General features: G+C 34.0%; 1 protein-coding gene and 2 long non-coding RNA genes across 4 annotated transcripts; 1 reads left to right on the top strand and 2 right to left on the bottom strand.

The window, feature by feature from the left end:
• Positions 1–74: 74 nt before the first annotated feature.
• On the top strand, positions 75–2,665 carry LOC112726196 (uncharacterized). 2 transcript variants are annotated; one of them, XR_011882468.1, is made up of 4 exons: positions 75–577; positions 955–1,502; positions 2,047–2,164; positions 2,334–2,665. It is a non-coding gene; the product is annotated as an uncharacterized lncRNA (long non-coding RNA). The 2 variants fall into 2 exon arrangements; XR_003165200.3 differs by lacking the exon at positions 2,334–2,665 and having other exon boundaries at positions 77–577; positions 2,047–2,272.
• A 3,525-nt stretch (positions 2,666–6,190) lies between these two features.
• LOC112726197 (uncharacterized) lies at positions 6,191–8,136 on the bottom strand. The gene is made up of 3 exons (XR_011882467.1): positions 8,073–8,136; positions 7,814–7,946; positions 6,191–6,659 (listed from the first exon to the last, which is right to left on the bottom strand). It is a non-coding gene; the product is annotated as an uncharacterized lncRNA (long non-coding RNA).
• Positions 8,137–8,789: 653 nt separating this feature from the next.
• Positions 8,790–19,091, bottom strand: LOC140184776 (uncharacterized). Its single transcript, XM_072237945.1, has 8 exons — positions 17,357–19,091; positions 16,922–17,266; positions 16,201–16,263; positions 16,014–16,074; positions 13,312–13,528; positions 10,687–10,826; positions 9,220–9,328; positions 8,790–9,129 (listed from the first exon to the last, which is right to left on the bottom strand). Exons 1-3 carry the CDS (start codon positions 17,433–17,435, stop codon positions 16,256–16,258), a joined length of 432 nt encoding a protein of 143 aa, XP_072094046.1. The 5' UTR covers positions 17,436–19,091; the 3' UTR covers positions 8,790–9,129; positions 9,220–9,328; positions 10,687–10,826; positions 13,312–13,528; positions 16,014–16,074; positions 16,201–16,255.
• Positions 19,092–19,548: the final 457 nt, after the last annotated feature.

Raw genomic sequence — 19,548 nt, 5'->3', positions numbered from 1 at the left:
ACCGGTGACCGGCCGGTTACGCTGAACGACGCCGTTTTATGAGTTTTAAAAAAAAATAAAAAAATGAACCCGACCCGACTCGCTCGTGGAGCACCCAGAGCACCCCACCCCCCTTTCTTCCCCCGACCCCATTCATTCATGATTCATCTGAATCATCTCCAATGGATAACCCTAGCCGCCCTGAACCATAGCCCCCCTGTCGCCATCCTTCGTCCCTGCGGTCACAGGTCGTCAGCGCCACCGCCATCGCCTGGACCTCAGCCCCAGTAACCCTCCATCGTCGCCTGGTTCCCTGCCCAGTAGCCCTCCATCTCCATCGTCTTCATCTTCTCAACACCAGCAAGCAGTAGCCCTCTCATCGCGCGGTCCTCAACAGTCAACACCGGCAGCCCTCCATCCCCCATTCATTCGTCTCAGTCTCGTCTCGTGAACCCTAGCTCTGAAGCATTCATAAATCCCAGCCCAGTAGCCACCGCCGTCGCCGGGGTTCTCAGGTCGTCAGCGCCACCGCGGTCGCCTAGTCTCTTGCTTCGTCTTCGCTGACCTCTTGCTTCGTCTTCGCTTCGTCAGCACCCAGGTGAGTGACTCCTCTGTTTCATACTTTCATCTTCTATGTTAGAATGTATGGTTCTGATTCCAGAACGCGTCGTCTTCGCTGGCCTCTTACTTCGTCTTCATAATCTTCGTCTTCGCATAATGTTCTGTTTCATACATTCATGTTTTTGTGTTTTGCTTTGTTACTCTGTTTCGGTGTTTTGTCAAGGCTGGAAAGTGGATATTTACTCTATTTAAAAAAAAGTTGAATGGGTGAATGCTGTAGGCAGAATTGTATTGTGTTGAATGGCTGAATGTTGTAGGCAGATAAGGTGTTGTGTTGAATACTTGAATGGCTCCTGAGTGTTTCTCAAATAAACTAGTTATTCTTAACCAAGCATATGATGGTTGATTGTGCAGGCTTTTCAGCAGTTTACAGGCATTAACACAGTAATGTACTACAGCCCAACGATTGTGCAAATGGCTGGCTTCCGCTCTAATGAGTTAGCTCTTCTTCTATCCCTCATAGTTGTGGCTTGAATGCTTGCGGCACCATTCTTGGCATTTACCTTATCGACCACGCAGGGCGAAGAAAACTGTCCCTCTATAGCTTAGCAGGAGTAATAGTATCACTGATCATCCTGTCCATTTCATTTTTCAAGCAATCATCTGAAAATGCTTTGTATGGATGGCTTGCGGTTCTAGGATCGGCCCTGTATATTGCATTCTTCTCACCGGGGATGGGGACTGTGCCTTGGACAGTAAACTCAGAGATATATCCCGAACAATACCGAGGAATTTACGGCGGCATGTCTGCAACTGTCAATTGGGTTTCCAATTTGATTGTAGCAGAGTCATTTCTGTCAATTTGATTGGGCAGAACCTCTGTGGACCCCACCGACCAGGGTGGTGCTGGTCTCCTCTTTGGGACCCACTTTCAGGATGCTTGGGATGATCTTGTCCTTCAGGTAATTATTCTCTGTTCTACTCCTACACTACATTTTTATGCCTCTCTCTCTATGCAACAGTGTGTTGCACTTGCACACTACTTATTAGACCATGTTTTTCTCATTGCCAAACCCAAAACAATTTATAAAGCCTTGGTTAATCATGTGTTTTCTTAGGTGTATTTCTGAGTTGTTTAATTTAGTGTAGGTTGATTCTAATGAATTAAAATAGCTACTGCATATAACAAATGTGACTCAAAATAAATATATAATTCGTGATATAGATTAATTTGAATCATATGAGTAATAATTTTATTCACGTATATTAGAATTGAAATGATGTGAACTTAATTCAACTCCAAAAACTAATTTATAAAATAAAAAATATCTTATATTTATAAATTATCTAAACACCTTCATTAAATTAGATTAGAATCCTATGTGTTTTATGTCGGATATTTGACTAGTTGCAAATTTTCAATGACCAGCTTTCTCCTCATTATATATTTGATTCTTGCTAAAAAAAACTTATTTCTGCTATTTTAATTTTGGTATTCTTTAACAGGTTGAACTGAGGGTCACAACTTTCAAGTCTTCAAATTAGAAATAGAAGATATATTTCTAATCGATTGGTATGGCGGTCCTAAACCTCTCAGTGTGGACGAGTACCTGCATCCCAAAATGTAGGTACTGCAGCAGAAATAATTTCCTTTAAATGGCAATGATATAACATGATAACCCCCCACCCTAAACAGTAACAAATGAATAAAAGTTTTATGCCATTTACGAAATTCTCATCTATGATTTCGTAATTAATTTTTATTCAATTATGGTGGGTTATGTCATCCACAGGAACAGTTTTGGCTTCATTGTGTGAATGCTCTTCTAAGTCATTTCTATTTTGGGCTATCTGCAAATGCACATATTCATTGGAGCTATTGTAAATATAAGATAAGTTGTATATGTTGTTTCAAATCTTTGCATTCCTTCCCAAATACTCTTGTATTCTTGTACCATCGCTATATATCCCTTTGCCATTTGAGATGCTTCTCCAAGCATCGTAATGTTGAAGAGGAAACAGCGTAAGCTACTGCGGTTAACCCTCTACTTTTAGCTTTTTATATAGACAAGCAAATTGTGTATACTTGACCAGTGTGGCTATTAAATATGAACATATGTTGCAATGGTTCAGTGTGCCCTATTTTATTCGACCTCTTTTATGTTACCAGTATCATCTATGTATCAGTTGTCAGGTGAATGTTATGTATCAGTTACCTCAGGAGAATCTGATACGCTCATACGCACAACTTCTTTCTAATTTTTAATCATTATTTTTGTTTTTTAATTAAAAATTGCCTATGTAGATAAAAAATAAAGAATAAATGCACTAACCCGTTTAAGCTGTTGTTCTGGGAACTAAACTGAAAATCAGTTCGGTTAATTAGAAATCGATCACCAAATCATCGGTTCGATTCAAGATAAAAATCGTTTAGCAATGAACCGATCAAAAATTGAAAAAATCAATCTAACAATTAGTTAAGTTAAATTAGTCTTATTTTTTAACGGTTAATTGATTAAAAATAACAAAATTATTATTTTTAAATTATATATTTTATACATAAATATATTATTTTAAGTTTAATTGGTCCATATTTATTAAATTTATAAATAAGTTCTTATATTTTTTTTTTCAATTGGATCCTGAAGGTTGTTATATTTTTTTTTTTAATTGGATTCCGAAAGTTGTGTTTGTTTCTAGAGACGAAGACTGAGACTAGGCAATTAGTACTTAGGTAGCGTTTGTTTTAAGGTATTGAGACAAAGACTGAGAGATTCAGATTTGGTATCATGTTTGTTGGTTCAGAGACTGGTACTAAAATTTTTGTCTCTGTCCCTAAAATTTCAGTATTTCAGTACCTTCAAAAAGTATGGACACAGAGGACTAAAATTTTTAGAGATGGATACTGAAACTTTAGTAACATTTTATACCTAAAATATCCTCATTTCAATTAATTAATTCCAATTTTACCCTTTGTACAAATTAAATTAGAGCTTCATTCTTGTTTCAATTTATGTCTCCTACTTTGCACCAAACAGAATATTGAGATTTATTTCAATCTCTGTCTCTTAGTCTCTGTCTCTCAGTTTCAGTCTTTCTGTCTCTGTCTCTGCACTGAAATTTCTAAAAACAGACATTGAAACTTTACTAATATTTAATCTCGAAAATGCCCTCATTCAAAACGGTGGTTTCTGGGCAGTTCTGGCGGCCGAGTTTGATGATCACATGAAAACGGTAGAGACTCCTCCTTCCCTGCATTCCTGCCTTCCCAATAGTGCTCTCTCTCTCTCTCTGGCGTTGTCACTGCCTTCCTCTTCTTTTGACGAGCATCTCTCTCCTTTGTATTCTCTCTCCTGCTATGTGCGCACTCTCTCTCTCTCTCTTCGATTCTTCTCGAATCCTCTCCCCCTCTTCTTTGTCTTCTTCCAACAACCGTAGTAGTAATAGTGACTCCAATGGAATGGGTGTTCAAATCTAAACCGATCCAAATCAAACCGCTTATCCAATTCAAACCGAAACCAATTAAAACTGCATTAATTTGGATTTGATTGGATATTATTCTTGGCAAACCGCATGGATTGAATCGGATTCTAAATCTACCTCTTAAAACTAATTCAATCCAATCCAAACCACACAATGTGATATAATATAACTTTTTATTATTATATTTAAAATTTTACGTGTAATATGTTCAATTTGTTATACATTTTTATCTTATTCATGTATTATTATTATCGAGGTGAATACTAAATCGGTACCTGAAAGATTCTAGCACTGACAAGATGGTATCTGATTTTTGTTATTGACAAAATGGTCCCTAAGAGATTTTAAAATTTGACAAGCATGTCCCCAAGCTCACCGGAGCAAATCTTCAGCAAGCATAATGCTAACGTAGCCACTGTATTTTGGTGATCTGACAAACCACCCCCAAACCCCTAATCCCTTCCTCCCCAACGGACACTCACCCCTCCTTCTCCCTTCCTATCGCAGTCCTCCCTTCCACCTGGTGTCTCCCTTGAGGATGCTGCTAGTCTGCTAGTCTTCCTGAGGGGGGGCTGCGATGGGGAAGGAGAAGAAAGGGGGGCTGTGATTGGGAGGGGGGAGCAGGGAGTGTGGGAAGGATTAGTGTTTGGGAGTGATTTTCCAGTTCACCAAAATATGGTGGCCACGTCAGCATTGTACTTGTAGGAGATTTGCTCCGGCGAGTTCGGGGACACGCATATCAAATTTTAAAATCTTCTAGAGACCATTTTGTCAATAACGAAAGTCAGGTACCATTTTATCAGCACCAGAGTTTTTTGGATACCGATTTGGTATTTACCTCTATTATTATTATTATTATTATTATTATTATTATTATTATTATTATTATTATTATTATTTAATGAATATTTTATGAATTAAAAAAATTATTTATTTATTTTTACCAACTTATAAATTTTATTTCTATTATGTTATTGTTGATTTTTCGTTATACTATTGATATTCGTTATGTTGTTGTTGGTTATTTAAAATTTGATGTTGAAACTTATTATATTTAATTTTGTTATTTACAAAACCGCAAATCTAATTCCATCCAAACCGCACCGCAAGTAAAATTAGTATTCGAATCAAGTGAATGTTTGACTCAAAACTTATCTAAACTGCACGAACACCCCTACCATTGGCGTCGTCTCTCCCTCCCCTCTTTTTTCTTTTTCCTTCCTTTTTTCTCTATCTTTTTGTTGTCTCTGCTCTCTCTTTCTTTGTTTCTTTTGTTTTCAATGTGTGGGATAACCGAATGAAAATTTTATTCTAATTTTAATTTTTTTTATTAGTAAAGATATTTTAGTAATTTTGTTTATTTCAATTTCTATATTTATCTTCAACTAAACAGGATCCTGACATATAACTTATTTTTATATACTTCCCACTAAATATAATACAGAGACTTTATCTTTGAGCGAAAAGTATGCCAATAGTCAGGCCATGGATTAAACACCAACTGCTTCAAGATAAAAAAAAACACCAACTATTTGCAACATAAGAAAAAATATTACGACGTAAACTCTATTAAACTCTAAAGTAGTCATTAAAATTGGCTGCTTGCATCGAAAAAAATCACCAAAATTTTAATTGCACTATAAAAATCTCTAAGATTAAAAAAATTGCACCACGTGGTTCCTATCCCCTCTCTGTCGAGTTACACATCATATCTTGAATAACTTGAATTAGACAAAACGACGTTACTTTAGTTTTGACGATAAATATTTGTTGAAATGATAATAATACAATTTTTTTAATCTTAAAGATATTTATAATGTATTTAAAATCTCAAAAACTTTTCCGGTGCAAACGAACAATCTTAAATGTATTTAATCCAAATTCTACATTGCAAACGTCGATAGGGTGAAAAAGGAGAAAGATTTATTGCACAATCAACTTACGTCTACCTTTTTATTTTCTTTTTTTATGGGATTGTATGCCGCTTGCTATTATTCTATTGCTTCTGCTATTACTTTCAAATTAAATACTACATGATGGTTTTCATAACAATATAAAACATCTATTAGCAAAGAGAATACACAATTCAAATTATTAAAATTTATAACACGAAGGGTTAACGAATGTCAATAGCCAATGGGATGCACGGAGGCTCAAACAAATTGAGTAGGCTGGGAGAAAAATCTAAGCATAAATTTAAAATGAGGTTGACCGATACAATCAATCATAGCTATCACTTACATACTCATTTTAAGTAGTTTGTACTACTCTTAACAGAATGAAACCAATCCTAACAACATATTTAGGAGAATAATTCTCATTACTGACTAAATAACTGAACCTCAATGTAACTATGTAATAATCTAACAATTATGCTTCCCCAAGTATAAACCAACACTGAATTTGAAACTATATGGTATAAGCAACTTTGTAGAATGGTCTAGCAACTGAAAACCAATACTTGCATTTCTTCGATCTAATTAGTCAATGGCATTCATCTAAAACTGTAGAACATTAAATGAAAAATGATGAACTAGGAGCCACCAAATTTACATGGCTATCCTCTAAGGAGATGAAGAGGATGGTACTGTTTGTGCGCATAATAGCTTTAGCAGGCATTTAATCTTCTTCTGACTCTGCAGATAATAATAGATATCATAACTAGAGTATTCTGGAAGATTCCAGGATTTTCATTCAGTGTGAAAGAACAAAAACAAAATCAAGGGTTGAATTTACGCAAAGTCAACCCCAAAATTGACAATGCTCAAACACAGCTTGATAATATTTAGCTCAACTCATGGTTTGACTGATTTATTATCGAGCTTAATCTTATTATGGAATCTTGATGCACGAGTAAAATTTCAAAGACCATTTTAAACATTAACCCTTAGATATTAATTAAGCTTTTGGCTATAAGTACATACTTATTTTCAACATATTTAATCTACAAGACACATTATGCAAATAATTGAGATATTATATATTATTATTGATAATATATAATGATATAGGTGATATTATGCCAAGGTCTCAAGCATCTACATATCTATGTGAACCGATAAATGAATATACAACCCTGCTCATGGAACATAGCAAAGTTAAGTTTGACTCATTTAATAAATGAGCTCAAATTTTTAGCTCAAGCTCAGTAGCTCACCGGCTCAGGAGCTTAGCTTATAAAGTAAGTAACAAATTGAGCTAAAAATAGCTCACATGCTATTAGGAACAAGGTAAACTACCAAAATTGCACCAAAAAACTCATATCGCTATGAAAAATAACCAAATAAGATTTCTATGAATGACAAAGAAGTCTCAAAAGATTTAAAAACGTGACAAAATTAACAAAAATATCATATTTTTTTTACATAAATGATAAAGGAATTTTGTATTTAGCAAACAACTTTTGCATTTTATTTTAAATTCAATCATTCACAAAACACATTGAAAAAATTCCTTGACAAATCACCAAATTTTAACTATGACAAAGTCTCATTTTTCTAATAATACTTACAAAAAATCGCATCGAAATCTAATATCTAAAGTATTTTATGAAAAAATATAACTAATATCCAGTTAGTTTTCTCACTTTTTAAATCTTTTGGAGCTTATTTGTTATCTTTCCAGGTTATTTTTATTAGCGGCATAAACTTTCGAGTACCATATTGGAAGTTTATTTTTGGGAAAGTTTGCAGATGTTAAACAAAAGGAGTTGTCGCCTTCTCTTAATGCAACAAGGAAACTAAATGAACAAGATATAGCATTAGTTTCAAATAGAACATTTGCTTCATACCATATATAGCTTCCATGTTATTTTCCTTGTAAACACCAAGAGGTGATCCATGGACAGAGAGAAGCATCTCGCCAGGTTTCGGCAGCCTAAGGGTTTTAGGTGTCATCCCAACAGACAAGCGCTGACTACTCACCTGCAAAAGGCAACAAAGCCAAATCAATCACAGCTGTTTAAAAAATAGCCTCAGCAATGAATACTAGAGTTCATAAAATCATCCATAAAAAACAGAAGGTAAAAAATAAATGGAGAAAATACAGACATTGGGAGTCTGAAGAACTTCTTGACTTGTGAGAGTCTGAGCTTCACATGGCTCCTCAAAAACCTATGTAACAGACATTCAATCAATTTATATTATCACAATACATTGCAATCACTAATTAGTTGTTATTTGCAAGCTGTTTAAGTTAGTCATAATAGATTTAGCAGCATATGCAAAGAAACTAGTAATAGAGGTAAGTTCTCTTCCAACAACATGAAACGATCCTAAATGAATAGCAACATTTCTCATTCAAATCAATTCATGGATGCTTCAGCACATGATGGAAATGAGAATGGAAGTGCTATATTAATGCTGTTCTTACACAGCTACCCCAATTTTATGTCGCATCAAGTCCTGCGTAAGTGACCCAAACAAGCCAGCTAGGATGTTACAAAATACAATTAATCAAAGTGCACAGAGAAGATAGAGAACATACAAAGTCCTTAAAATGAAGATTTTCATCACCAAGAAATCCTGTTCTCCATGCCAACAAAGAAGTAAACTAATAGGTATCAACTACAATCTATGCCAAAATGTATAAGAACTATAATATCTATAGTAAAATCGTTCAAAATTGAAGGAAGTCAAACAATTTAAGGGGCATAGAACAATAGTATGTTTCGTGTCACACATTTCCATTTTTTAATTCAATTTAAGAAACTTTAATTCAGATATGAAATGAGTTAAATCAAAAGAGAAAACTAAACATTACCAGTATTGTTAGAGTATTCAAAACCACCAAACTGAGGAACCGAAGAAGGACATTCCGAAGGAAAAGCAATCGAAAGCCTTTAGAACAGAGAAGCATGCAAATCTCTTCCTACACCACCACAGGTCGTGGACATTTTGCTCCCTCTCTCTTTCCACTTCACATCGAATTTCCCATTCCCTTCATCTTTCACAATTGAGAGATTCGGTAAGGTTTCTTTGAAGACCTGCAGCATTGGCTTCCGGAGCTGTTCCTCACTGAATCACGACCGAACCAAACGAAGTTCCATCAACAATCACTCGATGTCAACATCACAAACCACCCTAATTGCACTGATTTGACGCTCCACTGCCACAAACACACAGGTAGAGTTTTAATGAAAACAAATAGTGAAAACTTTATGCTGATCAAGAAATTTGTTATTTGATCTTGCTGTACCTTCAATTTCAAGCTCCTTGAATTGAGGTTGCTGCGTTTGGGTTTTAAGTTCCTTCAATTGAGTTGATTGTTTGACCATTTTCTTCGCTATACGCCTTGGAAATTTTGCCTTTAATATACTAAAAATAATATAGTAAGAAAAAAGGGCTACAATCTCCAATCATAGTTATCAGAACCGAACCGGCAATCCACCCGGTCATATGACCGGTTCACCGGGTCACTGGTTCAACCAGTGAGTTACTGATTCACCCGGTTGACCCGGTCATAATTTAAAAAATATAAAATTATATAAATGAAATTAAAATTACATACTAAAACTTAAAATGCAAGTCTTTACAAACATATTAATAATAATCAAATGTTAATTTTTAGACAACTAATAATGTAAAAAGAGATAATAAACTAGTTTCTAGTACAAAATAATTTCTCTATTTAAATAAACAAGAGCAAGCAAAAGATAACATAATCGATAATCAAGTCCAAGTGATCTTAAAATCGACATATATATCTTCATAGGACAAATTTGGAGCTTGATCAACATTTTCCTCATCTTATGTGCAATACATCATAGAGGTCACATTCAATAATTTTATTGACTTGAAGCTCAATAAAAAAACAAATAAAAATTAAAACTCCTTGATTCTTCATTTCTTTGGCAACCAAATGATTGAAAAGATAAGTGAACATAGACCAAATATGCAGAGGTTGAGCACTAACATTTTGAAAATTAGCAATACTCAACATCTAAAACAGAGAGAACAATTGTACAAAAATAGATATTAACAGTTAATAATTTGTAGAAGCATTGACATTTGCTTATACTATTGTTGTGAAACATGATCATTAATAAACTTCAATACATGGAATTCATGTAAGTTGTTTATGCTATTTTTGCATAACTCATGACATTTGCTTATGTTTTTTTGTGGGAATTAACTTAATATTCTATAGTTTGTGGAAGCTTTCTACTCCTTTTAGTTTCTTTTTTTCAATGGAAACAAGATTTAACAACAATAAAAATTCCATCATTCATTTTAATCAATTCAAAACAAGATACAACTTGGCAAAATTTAACTAAAAAATTTAATAAATAAATTCAGTTTAATACAATAGAGAAGACTCAATCATTCATATAAAAGCTCATGCTTTAGTATCATTTTAACAAAGTGATTACATTGAACAAATAAAAGCTCACACCTCACCATAATTTTAACAAAGATTAGTAACATTTTCAGCAGACAGCAGATTGATCAAAATTTTAACATAATTAACAAAGAATTATCAAAGTTTCAGTATAATTATTTCAATACAGCATAGAAAAAAAACCAAACAGAGTACAGCACAGCAGTAGCAACAGAGTTAATCATTCAACAATAGTGTTAACAGTAGTAAAACCCTAAACACTTCGTTCTCACTTCTGAACAGAGCATAAAAAAAGAAGAACAAGCAATAGCAATGTGCATCGACCTTCGATCTGAGCAGTTGAGTGCGACAGCGAGTAGACGACGGCGAGCAGGACGGCCACCAGACGACGACCACTGTTATTCCTTCTTCTCCACTTCACCACTTCCTCAAAAATTAAAAAGAGCAGCAGCAGAGTAACAAATCTATTTTAACAACACAAAATCAACCATTTAATTTCAATCCACATTCAGAAATCAGTAAATCACTAAACAGAGCATAAAAGCAAGAACCGAAGAAGTGAAAAACCCTGTAAGCCTGTAAGCAGTGCCACTAATTCTACTTCAGTTATCCAGTAACAAATTCTACTTCCAGCAACAACCACATTTATGATAGGTTCAGCATCAAATTCAACTTACAGCTGACAACAAATTCTACTTCTAGAGTTCTAGCAATAAATTCAGCTATGATAACTATGATAACTTTAAGATAGCAACAAAAAAAACAAGAAAATTGAAACAGAAAAAACAGGGAAAACTCACTAACAAATTCAAGGTTCATGATAATCAGTAACAAATTTTAGCATCACGTTCAACTTTTAGCAACAAATTATTTTGGCAACAAAATCAAAGTGCAGTAATGCAGCAACAAAATTGAAACAGAAAGAACAGGGGGAACTCACCAAATCGGTTTGCACGAAGGAATCTGACGGCAAGGCTCAAAGCAAGAAGACGACAACGAAGACCAGCCCACCAGGATCTGTTGCCTCTGTTACCGGCGATGAAGAGCGTAGGGAAGGGAGAGATTGAGACCAGGTGTGAGGCAGAGACCGTGAGAAGCAAGAAGATGACCACTACCACCACCCAAGGGACCAGATGCGGTTCCATTTGCTTCTGCCGCCAGCGAAGCGAGCGCATGGGTATGGGATCGTGACGACGACCAAGGTGAGTGGACGAGGTGAGAGACTGAGAGAGCGACGAGGTGAGGCCGTGAGAGATTGAGAGTGACGACTGTCGAGGTGAGGGGAGAGACGAGAGAGGGACTATTGAGTACTGAGTTCTGACTACCGAGCTAGAGATGGAGAGAGCACAGAGACTAGCTGGGTTGGGGGGTTCTACTCAGACTCTCAGAGTCAAGAGTATCAGATTTGGCATTTGGGCATATGGTTTCATCGAAAGGGAAAGGGGAGGAGGGGGTTATGAAATGATGCCAGACTGGGTTAAATTAACTGGTCGGGTTACCGGGTTTCACAAAAACCCGTCGAGTCGAACCGGGATTCGACCGGGTTTGTTGCACAATCGGTTCAACGAGTGGCTCGGCCCGGCCAGGTGACCGGAGTCAAGCCGAGTTTGATAACTATGTCTACAATAGACCACAAATAAAAACACAAATATCCTAAATAATATAATTTGCAACATCCATGTACAGGTCTCCAACATTCATTAAAAGTTTTCACCTATCGTCATTTTAATCTACATTATTACTTAATAGACCAAAAATTACAGCAGATGGATAGCTTTTTGTCATCTCCCAAAGCAATCACTCAATATTTCCTCACAACATCCTTCATTATTTTCCCTCCATCTTAGGTTATATGTCCATTCCCTTTGTAGCATTTAGCAACATGATACATATATAGAAATATCTTTTAGTCATCACAATATGTTTTTAGATGCCCTTTATATCAATGCATATCTCAACTTTTCTTTCTTACTTATTTCTTTCTCTTTTTTTGCTTAACCCATTTTCTTCCTTAACACCTTTTGATTGTAAACTATTATTTTTTTTAATCTAAAATGGGACAAAAGTTATCCCAGAGATTGTGTTTCTTCAACTTCTCAACTTTTTCAATGAATAATAATATTCTGTGTGATCTGATATATTTCAATTAACAAATTAACATAGACAATAATAAAAGACAAGAATATGGTTAGTTTAACAAGCAGTCATCAATTGCATAGCCATAAAGGAGTCTCATTACATGAATAAAAGATAAATTGAGAATTGCAAACAATCATATGCAAGACACTTATTACATTGTATTTAATGAAGATGGATTAGTGAACCTAAATGGTAAGGCAAACCGAAGCAAACTAAGGCCTTCATTCTTCCATTTGTCTTTAATTAAATTCAAATGACAAGCAGATTAAGGCCCCAAAATGTTAACTAGTTCATTCTTTTATAAAGCAACAAGGTTTAATCATACACAAGCAAATTAAGGCTCTATTTTGAAAGAACACATCACAAATATTAAAAAGCTCTCACTGAATTGAATAAAGTTTAATTACACTGTATTTTTATCTTATAAAAAGACAACCCAGAACTAACCTAATAAAAAAGATAGATGAACAAAGAAATTTAAAAATACAACTAATCCATATTCTTAACTGATCAACTCGTCAATATTCAATAATCAATTAATCAAAAATCAAGAGATGCACAAAAAAATAGAAGAAGAAACACGCTATCAATGTCCATTCCATTAAGCAAATTCTAGTGCCAAAGTTCTATCATTCCAGAAAATGACACAAAACAATCATACAAAATACCATAGTTTAAAAATAAATAAATTCAATTCATAGAGGAAGAGAAAAAAAACAAATATTTAGATAAAATAAAATAAGAGACACAAATTTAGGTTCCAAAATGAGAAATGACAACAAATAGAAGATGAAGAAAGAGAACGCATACCTAATTTTCTGAAGGAAGGAGACATTTGTTGCAGTGCTGGCAGCAGAGTTTGCAGGCGGCAGCCGAGGCTGCTAGTGGATAGAACAACGGCGGTGTGCGTAGAGAAAGTAAAAGGTTGGAGAGAGAGTACATAGTAGAGAGCAGATCGGCATCAAGCTCAAAGGTTGCAGCCTCAACAGCAACAGCAACAATGTACAATGAAGAGATCGGAGGGATGCTGAAGAAAGAAATGGCTGCCGTTATGGTCTATGACAGAGCGGGAGACTGAGGGGCTGTGGAAGAAGAAGATTGGGGATTTGAAAGTAGTGGATATTGTTGGGTAAGCAAAGAGAAAATGGGATGTCATAGTCGTTGGGGTATTTTTTGGGGGGTTTGCCACTCATGTATTAATTTGAAATCTTTAGATTTTTCATTTTTGTTAATAGTTCATTAGTTTAACAATATTTTTTTATATTTAAAGATAAAATTAAAAATATGATTAAAAATCAAATATTTAAAATTTAAACAATAAAATTTAAGTGGCTAAATTGGAATAATTTAAAATAGTTTGAATACTTTAACAATAAACTATGTCAAAATATGATAAATTAGAGGATGAGAGATTGAGTGTGACTAATTTACATCTTATATATGTATATGTTATAAAAATATGTTATAGATGGGTATTAAAACAAGGACCTCTCACTTGGTGAAAAATCCTAGAAAAATCCTAAAAAATCCTAAAAAAATCTTAGAAAACCTTAAAATATCCTGGAAAACCCTAGAAAATACAAAAAAAAAACCTAGAAAACTTTAGAAAAACACTAGAGAACACTAGAAACCCCTAGAAAAACCCTGGAAAACAATAGAAAAATCCTAAAAAATCTAAAAAATTCTGAAAATCTTAAAAACCATAAAAAAAAACCTTAGAAAACCCTAAAGCCCTAGAAAAAACCTAGTAAACACTAAAAAATCCTAGAAAAATCCTAAAAAACTTAGAAAACCCTAGAAAATCCTAGAAAACTCTAGATAACACTAGAAAAACCTAGAAAAAACCTAGAAAATCCTAGAGAATTCTAAAAAACACTAAAGAACCCTAGAATACCCTAAAAAATCCTAAAAAACCCTAGAAAATTCTAAAAAAACCGAAGTATCCTAACAAACCCTAAAAAACTCTAGAAAATCCAAGAAAAACCCTAAAAACTCTAGAAAACCCTAGATAATCTTATAAAAATCTAGAAAATCCTAGAAGAATCTTAGAAAACCCTACAAAATCCTAAAAAACCCTAGATAACCCTAGAAAACTTTAAAAAAAATCCTAGAAAATCCAAGAAAACAATAGAAAAATCCTAAACCTTCGAAAAATCTAGAAAACCCTAGAAAAATCCTAAAAAACCCTAAAAACCATAAAAAAATCTAAAAAAAACTAAAAACCCTAGAAAATCGTAGAAAACCCTAGAAAAATCCAAAAAATCATAGAAAACCTTAGAAACCCTAGAAAACCCTAGAAAAATCCTAAAAAACCCTAGAAAACTCTAGATAACCCTAGAAAAACTTAAAAATTCTAGAAAATTCTAGAAGATCCTTGAAAACCCTAGAAAATTCCAAAAAATCCTAGATAACACTAGAAAAACACTAGATAACCCTAGAAGATCCTAAAAAACCCTAGAAAACCCTACAAAACCCTAGATAACCTTAGAAAATCCTAGAAAAACCCTAGAAAACTCTAGAAAACCCTAAAATCACCCTAAAAATCCTAGAAAAATCCTAAAAAACCCTAAAAACTCCTAGAAAAACTCTAGAAAATCCTTAAAACCCTAAAAATCCTAAAAACCCTAGATAACCCTAGAAAAATCTAGAAATCCTAGAAACCCCTAAAAAATCCAAGAAATTCTAGAAAACCCTAGAAAACCTTAAAAATCCTAAAAATCATAAAAAATCCTAAAAATCCTAGAAAATCCTAGAAAAACCTAGAAAACACCAGATAACCCTAGAAAACCAAAGAAAATTCTAGTAAAATCCTAGAAAATCCTAGATAACCTTAGAAAATTTTAGAAAACCTTAGAAAACCCTAAAAAACCCTAGAAAAACCTAGAAAACCCTAAAAAATCCTAGAAAACCCTAGATAACCCTGAAAAATCATAAACAACCCTAGAAAATTCTGGGTAACATAGAAAACCCTAAAAAAACTAGAAAATCCTAGAAACTCCTAAAAACCCTAGAAAACCTTAGATCACCCTAGAAAACCCTAAAAAATCCTAAAAATCCTAGAAAACCCTAAAAATCCTAGAAAACCCTAAAAATCCCCCTAAAAATCGTAGAAAATACTAGAAAACCCTAGAAACATCTAGAAAATCCTAGAAAAATCTTAAAAAAACCCTAAAAACCATAAAAATGCTAGAAAACCCTAAATACGCTAGAAAACCCAAGAAAAACCTAGAAAATCTTAGAAAAACCTAGAAAATCCTAGAAAACCCAAGAAATTCCTAAAAAGCCCTATAAAAACCTTAGATAATCCTAGAAAATCCAAGATAACCGTAGAAAATTCTAGAAAATCCTAAAAAAACTCTGGAAAATCTTAGATAACCCTAGAAAAACCTAGAAAAATGAACAAGATATAGCAATAGTTTCAATTAGAACATTTGCTTTATACCATATATAGCTTCCATGTTATTTTCCTTGTAAACACCAAGAGGTGATCCATGGACAGAGAAGTATCTCACCAGGTTTCGGTAGCCTAAAGGTCTTGGGTGTCATCCCAACAGACAAGTGCTGACTACTCACCTGCAAAAGGTAACAAAGCCAAATCAATCACAGCTGTTTAAAAAATAGCCTCAAAAATGAATAGTAGAGTTCATAAAGTCATCCATAAAAAACAGAAGGTAAAAAATAAAAGGAGAAAATACAGACATTGGGAGTATGAAGACCTTCTTGACTTGTGAGAGTCTGAGCTTCACATGGCTCCTCAAAAACCTATGTAACAAATATTCAATCAATTCATATTATCACAATACGTTAAAATTACTAATTAGTTGTTATTTGCAAGCTGATTAAGTTAGTCATAATAGATTTAGCAACGTATGTAAAGAAACAAGTAATAGAGGTAAGTTCTCTTCCATCTGTACATGAAACGATCCTAAATGAATAACAACATTTCTCATTCAAATCAATTCATGGATGCTTCAGCACATGATGGAAATGAGAATGGAAGTGCTATATTAATGCCGCTCCTACACAGCTACCCCAATTTTATGTCGCACCAAGTCCTGCGTAAGTGACCCAAACAAGCCAGCTAAGGATGTTACAAAATACAATTAATTAAAGTGCACAGAGAAGATAGAGAACATACAAAGTCCTTAAAATAAAGATTTTCATCACCAAGAAATCATGTGTCAACAAAGAAGTAAACTAACAAGTATAAACTATAATATATGCCAAAATGTATAAGAACTATAATATCTGTAGTAAAATCATTTAAAATTGAAGGAAGTCAAACAATTTAAGGGGCATAGAACAATAGTAAAATCATTTATAATATCTGTTGTCACACATTTCCATTTTTTAATTCAATTTAAGAAACTTTAATTCAGATATGAAATGAGTTAAATTGAAAGAGAAAACTAAACATTACCAGTATTGCTAGAGTATTCAAAACCACCAAACTGAGGAACCGATGAAGGACATTCCGAAGGAAAAGCAATCGAAAGCCTCTGGAACAGAGAAGCGTGCAAATCTCTTCCTACACCACCACAGGTCGTGGACATTTTGCTCCCTCTCTCTTTCCACTTCACATCGAATTTCCCATTCCCTTCATCTTTCACAATTGAGAGATTCGGTAAGATTTGTTCGAAGACCTGCAGCATTGGCTTCCGGAGCTGTTCCTCACTGAAACACGACCGAACCAAACGAAGTTCCATCAACAATCGCTCGATGTCAACATCACGAACCACCCTAATTGCACTGATTTGACGCTCCACTGCCACAAACACACAGATAGAGTTTTAATGAAAATAAATAGTGAAAACTTTATGCTGATCAAGAAATTTGTTATTTGATTTTGCTATACCTTCGATTTCAAGCTCCTTGAATTGAGGTTGTTGCGTTTCGGTTTTAAGTTCCTTCAATTGAGTTGATTGTTTGACCATTTTCTTCGCTCTATGCCTTGGAAATTTTGCCTTTAATATACTAAAATTAACACTAGAAAACTCTAAAAAATCTTGGAAAATCCTAAAAAATCCAGGAAAATCCTAGAAAACTCTACAAAACCCTAAAAAAACCGAAGTATCCTAACAAACCCTAAAAACCCGAGAAAATCTAAGAAAAACCCTAAAAAATTCTACAAATTCATAGAAAACCCTAGAAAACCCTTGATAACCCTAGAAAATTTTAGAAAAACCCCAGAAAATTCTAGAAAAACCCTAGAAAACAATAGAAAAATCCTAGAAAACCCTAGAAATATCTAGAAAACCCTAGAAAAATCCTAAAAAAATCCTAAAAACCATAAAAAACACCCTAAAAAACTAAAAACCCTAGAAAATCGTAGAAAACCCTAGAAAAACCTAGACAATCCTAGAAAACCTTAAAAACCCTAGAAAATCATAGAAAAATCCTAAAAAACTCTAGAAAACCCTAGATAACCCTAGAAAAACCTAAAAGTCCTAGAGAATCCTAGAAGATCCTAGCTAGAAAACCCAAGAAAATCCTCGAAAACCCTAGATAATACTAGAAAAATCCTAGAAAAACCCTAGATAACCCTAGAAAATCCTAAAAAATCTTAGAGAACCCTAGATAACCTTAGAAAACCCAAGAAAAAACCTAGAAAACTCTAGAAAACCCTAGAATAACCCTAAAAAATCCTAGAAAAATCCTAGAAAACCCTAAAAACTCCTAGAAAAACTTTACAAAACCCTAAAAACCCTAAGAATCCTAAAAACCCTAAAAAATCCATGAGAATTCTAGAAACTCCTAGAAAAATCCTAAAAACCCTAAAAACCATAAAAAATCTTAAAAACCCTAGAAAATCCTAGATAAACCTAGAAAACCAAAGAAAACCCTAGAAAGACCCTAGAAAATCCTAGATAACCTAAAAAAATTCTAGAAAACCTTAGATAACCCTAGAAAATCCTGGAAAATCCTAAAAAATCCTAGAAAACTCAGATAACCCTAAAAAATCCTAAAAAACCCTAGAAAATTCTAGGTAACCCTAGAAAACCCTAAAAAAATTTAGAAAATCCTAAAAACCCTAGAAAACCTTAGATCACATTAGAAAACCTTAAAAAATCCTAAAAATCCTAGAAAACCCTAAAAACCCCTAAAATTCCTAGAAACCCTAGAAAATCTTAGAAAAACCCTAGAAAATCCTTGAAAATCCTAGAAAAACACTAGAAAAACCTAGAAAACAATAGCAAGCCCTAGAAAAATCTAGAAAATCCTAGAAAAATCTTAAAAAACCCTAAAAATCATAAAAATGCTAGAAAACCCTAAATACGCTAGAAAACCCAAGAAAAACCTATAAAACCCTAGAAAAAATCAAAGAAAACCCTAAAAAGCCCTAGAAAACCTTAGATAACCAAAGAAAACCCTAAAAAACTCTGGAAAACCTTGGATAACTCTAGAAAATCCTAGAAAAATGAACAAGATATAGCAATAGTTTCAATTAGAACATTTGCTTTATACCATATATAGCTTCCATGTTATTTTCCTTGTAAACACCAAAACGTGATCCATGGACAGAGAAGCGTCTCGCCAGGTTTCGGCAGCCTAAAGGTCTTGGGTGTCATCCCAACAGACAAGCGCTGACTACTCACCTGCAAAAGGTAACAAAGCCAAATCAATCACAGCTGTTTAAAAAATAGCCTCAGCAATGAATACTAGAGTTCATAAAGTCATCCATAAAAAACAGATGGTAAAAAATAAAAGGAGAAAATACAGACATTAGGAGTCTAAAGACCTTCTTGACTTGTGAGAGTTTGAGCTTCACATGGCTCCTCAAAAACCTATGTAACAAATATTCAATCAATTCATATTATCACAATGCATTGCAATCACTAATTAGTTGTTATTTGCAACCTGATTAAGTTAGTCATAATATATTTAGCAGCGTATGCAAAGAAACTAGTAATAGAGGTAAGTTCTCTTCCATCTGTACATGAAACGATCCTAAATGAATAGCAACATTTCTCATTCAAATCAATTCATGGATGCTTCAGCACATGATGGAAATAAGAATGGAAGTGCTATATTAATGCTGCTCCTACA

This window comes from Arachis hypogaea, chromosome 5, assembly GCF_003086295.3.
Source record: "Arachis hypogaea cultivar Tifrunner chromosome 5, arahy.Tifrunner.gnm2.J5K5, whole genome shotgun sequence".
Taxonomy (NCBI): Eukaryota; Viridiplantae; Streptophyta; class Magnoliopsida; order Fabales; family Fabaceae; genus Arachis; species Arachis hypogaea.
Note: the sequence above shows the minus strand (reverse complement) of the source record. Positions and strands in the feature narration are given on the sequence as shown.